At 50.1% G+C, this 4,582-nt stretch overlaps 1 protein-coding gene across 1 annotated transcript in view; it reads right to left on the bottom strand.

The window, feature by feature from the left end:
- Window positions 1-4,582, bottom strand: part of MYLK3 (myosin light chain kinase 3) — a 39,954-nt gene that overhangs the window by 27,550 nt on the left and 7,822 nt on the right. The window contains exons 2-3 of the mRNA XM_012002458.1: window positions 4,108-4,198; window positions 1,722-2,154 (exon numbers count right to left, since the gene is read on the bottom strand). Coding sequence (XP_011857848.1) covers window positions 1,722-2,154; window positions 4,108-4,198 — 524 coding nt within the window. The remainder of the gene's footprint in view (window positions 1-1,721; window positions 2,155-4,107; window positions 4,199-4,582) is intronic.

Below are 4,582 nucleotides of genomic sequence, written 5' to 3'. Positions count from 1 at the left end.
GACCAGTTCCAGCTCAGTGCCTCAGTAGGCATGGCCTCAGGATCCTCTGGGTTTGTTTGTTGTTGTTGTTTGTCTGAAATAGGGTCGCACTTTGTCTCCCAGGCCGCAGTGCAATGGTGTGATCATAACTAGCTAGAGCCTCAACCTCCTGGGCTCAAGTGATCCTCCCACCTCAACCTCCCCAGTAGCATGCATGGATTACAGGTGCCCGCCATCATGCCCATGGCAGCCCAGCTAATTTTTGTAGAGATGGGGTCTTCCTTTGTTGCCCAGGCTGGCCTCAAGCTCCTGGGCTCAAGCGATCCTCCCGCCTCGGCCTCTCACAGTGCTGGGATCAAGGCGTGAGCCACAGCACCTGGCAGGATCCTCTGCACAGGCAATCACGACCCATCAGAGCTGATACTTCCAACCTATTTTCCTCAAAATGCACCAGGTCGGAGGTGAGGAAGGGCAGATAGTGATCTCCTCACTTCCTGAGGCTGCTGCAGGTCTGCTGGGCCTGAATTCAGCCAAGGGTTGAACCTGAGATAGAGAACTTTTGAGGCCCATAACAACTTCATAGACAGTTCACCCCCAGCCCCAGATTCCACATTTAGTGTCCTGGTTCCAATCCCGGGATGCCTGCCAGGAACCCCTTCCTCCAGCCTGTGAGGCCCCCTGGGAGGCTCCCATTTCCTCCTAGAACCAAGTCTGACAAATGATCTGGGCTTCTCTGCCTGTCACCACAGCAAACACAGACACCAGATCCACTCCCTGAGCCAGGCCTGGGTTCTCCATGACAGGTCAGGGCCACCCTCGGCAGGCACAGAATATGCTAGGAAACACCAGGTCCCTCCGAGAAAAGCCCGGGGGCACAGCACCCTTCAGCAGGGCCGCCCTGGGGACCAGGACATGCTGGGGAGGGCATGGGAGTCTGCAGGTTCTTCACTCTGCTGCAGACGTCTGCCAGAGCAGGTCCTCAGGCTGCGTTCTAGGGCCAAGACAGCTGCCACGACTCCGCCTCCAGGACCTCGGCATGAGCCTCCCGAAAGCCCCTGGGGCTGACTCAGCCTGCACCCCTCTCACATTCCTGAGGTTCCTGTCCTTCTTGCCTCACCGTATTATTTAGAACTTAATTAAATGTCGACTTGAGGAAGCAGGATGGTGCAGTGATTGGGGCACAGGTTTCGGAATCCGGTAACCCGGATTCAGATCCCAACTCTATGAATTCCTAGCTGTGGGGCCCTGGGCACTTGGAGCCTAAGTATTCTCATCAATGAAATGCGGATGACAACCACATTCATCTCCTGCGGACAGCTTGAGAATAAAAGGGGAAGCCGGTGAAATGCCCAGCCAACGGCCAGCCCGGAGCAGGTGCTCCATGAGCCCCATCTTTTAGCTACTGTTAGTACTGATCTTAGAGCTAGTGATTCTCAACCCTGCTCTCCATTAGAACCACCTGGGGAGCATATAAAAAAAAAATCTAATTCCTGAAACTCACTCCAGACCAATTCAATCCACATCTCCAGGCATCTTTATTTTCCAGACTACCCCCAGGTACTTCTAGTGGGCAGCCGGTGAGCAGCGGCACTCTAAGCTCCCAGAGGCCCAGGCCTCCTTCCCATTCCCCTTGCAAGAACAGCCCAGGAACATGGATGCAGTGGATGCTGCCCACAGCCGAGCTCCAGCGAGGCGCCGCAGTCCATCCCCTCCCTCGCCCAGCCTGGAAGAGCTCCCCTTACCTTGGAGGTGTTTCTCCACCACTGTGGGCTGCCCTGGCCTGGGATGGCAGCCCTGGAGGCCCTGGGCACTGGGGGCCAGGCCCTGGAGTCAACCTCGTGCCTTCCTCTAAGGGCCAAGGGTCAGGCCTGCTGGATGATGCTCCTTGTCCTGCACCTGGTGCAACCTCCAGGCTCGGGGAGACCACATTGACCCTGCCGGGTGCTGGAGCCAATTCCAGCCCAGTCCTGGGGCTCTCGCTGGGTGTCTCAGGAGGCTTGGCTTCCACCTTTGTGGGCAGGGGCAGGTGGCCAGGGAATGCCTGGGCTGGGCCAGGAACACCATCTCCCTGGCCTGGTGAGGCCCATGCCTGGGCGGGGTCAGCTCCCAGCCCCGAAGCTCTGATGGGGGGCAGCCTCTCCACTGTCCCCTCCAGCACATCCACCTTCTGGCTCTCTACAGGAAAACAGGCAGGACAAAAATGCACTCCCATGTGGAGGAGTCTGCCGCAAAGATACTGCGAGGAATCTGTACAAGGCCATTCAGTGCTCAGGTTTACAACAGCCAAAGACTGGAAACAACCCAAATGAAAGGGGCTGGTTGACTAAACCATGAAGCATCCAACAAGGAGTGTGGCATAGTCGTGAAAAAGAAGAAATTAATATCTCTATGGAAGCCTGGGCAACACAGTGAAAGCTTGTCTCTACTAAAAATAAAAATTTTTAAATGAGTTGGGCATGGTCGCACATGCCTGCAATCTGAGCTACTTCAGAGGCTGAGGCAGGAGGATTGATTGAGTACAGTAGATAGAGGTTGCAGTGAGCCATGTTCAAGCCACTTGCACTCCAGCCTGGGCAACAGAGTGAGATCCTGTCTCAAAAAAACCATCTTTAAGCGCAACTATGGAGTGATCTCTGGATATACTGTAAGTGAAAGAAAGCCAGGTGGAGAACGGTGTGTCTGGGGTCCTGTTTCTCTAAGAAGGCAGCATGTGTGAGCGTGCATGTGTGCACGTGTGCACATAACCACTGACCATGTTGTCTAGGTAGACTGGACCTCAAGAGAAAGAAAAGACAAAAGCTTTTTAAATGGCTACTTACGTATCAGGCGAGGAAGCGGGGTGCAGAGAACAAAGGTAGAAGATAGACTTCTCTTTTATTTATTTATTTTTTTGAGACAGAGTCTTGCTCTTGTCACCCAGGCTGGAGTGCAGTGGCGTGATCTCGGCTCACTGCAGCCTCTACCTCCCTGGTTCAAGCGATTCTCCTGCCTCAGCCTCCCAAGTAGCTGGGATTACAGGCACATGCCACCATGCTTGCTAATTTTTGTATTTTTAGTAGAGACAGTGTTTCACCATGTTGGCCAGTCTGGTCTCAAACTCCTAACCTCAGGTGATCCGCCCACCTAAGCCTCCCAAAGTGCTGGGATTACAGGTGTGAGCCACCGTGCCCGGCCTCTTATTTTTAAGCAAAAAAACAAAAAAAAACAAAAACAAAACATAGTGATGGAGTCTCACTATGTTGCCCAGGCTCGTCTCAAACTCCTGGGCTCAAGTGATACTCCTGCCTTGGCCTCCCAAATTGCTGGGATTACAGGAAGGAACCATTGCATCTGGCCTCTAGACTTCTCTTAATACACATTGTTTTGTCTATTTGACTTTGGAACCATGTAAATATCATGCAAAATTATACAAGAAAATTAAAGGTTAACAAAGTAATCCATAAACATTTAAAGCATTTGAGTACCAAGTTGGTGGCATCGCCTGCACAGAAAGGTACTACAGTTGGCCCTTGAGCAACACAGGTTTGAACTGCGTAAGTTCACTTAGATGCAGATTTTCTTCCTCCTCTGCCACCAAGACAGTGAGACAAACCTCTCACCTTCCTCGTCCTTGTCAGCCTACTCAATGTGAAAATGACAAGAATGAAGACCCACTTCCACGGAATGAATAGGGAATATATTTTATCTTCCTTGTGATAATCATAACAACATTTTCTTTTCTCTAGCTTACTCTATTGTAAGAATACCATATTTAACACATAAAACATTACAAGCATGTGTTAATCGCTTATTTATGTTATCAGCAAGACTTCCAGTCAACAGAAGGCTATCAGTAGTTACATTTTGGAAAAGTCAAAAATTATACTTGAATTTTCAACTGTGCAGAAAGTCAGTTCCCCGACCCTGAGTTGTTTAAGGGTCAACCGTATTCCAAGTGGTTTTGAAACATAGCAATTGACTATGTGTCTCTGGTGGTATATATGAGACAAAAAACCCTGCAAAAACAAACAAAAAAAAAGAAGCTTTGACAGTTGCCCAGGAATCATACTGTGGGCCATGTCGTTGGGGACTTTATTCTGAAGCTGTTGTGTCTGCAATGTCAGATAAAGCAAATGGGGTCCCACTCACCTTCCCTAGGCTCCCTGGCATCAGACTGCACCCCACTGGCGCTCAGCACATGCTTTGGTTTTGCTCCTTCTTCTTCCACTTGCTCTTTGTTCTAAAATAACAACCATAAAAAAATGTCATCATTATCATCAATATTGCCTTTCAGGCCACAGACATTTGCTGAGCACCTCCCGCGTGCTTAAGGTAAGGGCATTTAGGTTATTTCACACAGTATCACAGTAACATTGGAGAGTAGACACTGCAGTTACCACTTTAGAGAGAAGGACACTGAGGCCTTCCCAATGTCATAAAATTTTAAAGAGGAGGCACCCAGCTTCACACCAAGAACCACTTCCTTTCCAGGGCTTCACCATATTCCCCATAAGGGATGAACCCAGCTCCTGATACAGGGTTCAAAATAGGCTGGACCCCAAAGGACTTAAGACTAGAGATGGAAAATAATCATTTAAATATATATGTGTGTGTGTGTGTGTGT

This window comes from Mandrillus leucophaeus, unplaced genomic scaffold, assembly GCF_000951045.1.
Source record: "Mandrillus leucophaeus isolate KB7577 unplaced genomic scaffold, Mleu.le_1.0 Scaffold689, whole genome shotgun sequence".
Taxonomy (NCBI): domain Eukaryota; kingdom Metazoa; phylum Chordata; class Mammalia; order Primates; family Cercopithecidae; genus Mandrillus; species Mandrillus leucophaeus.
Note: the sequence above shows the minus strand (reverse complement) of the source record. Positions and strands in the feature narration are given on the sequence as shown.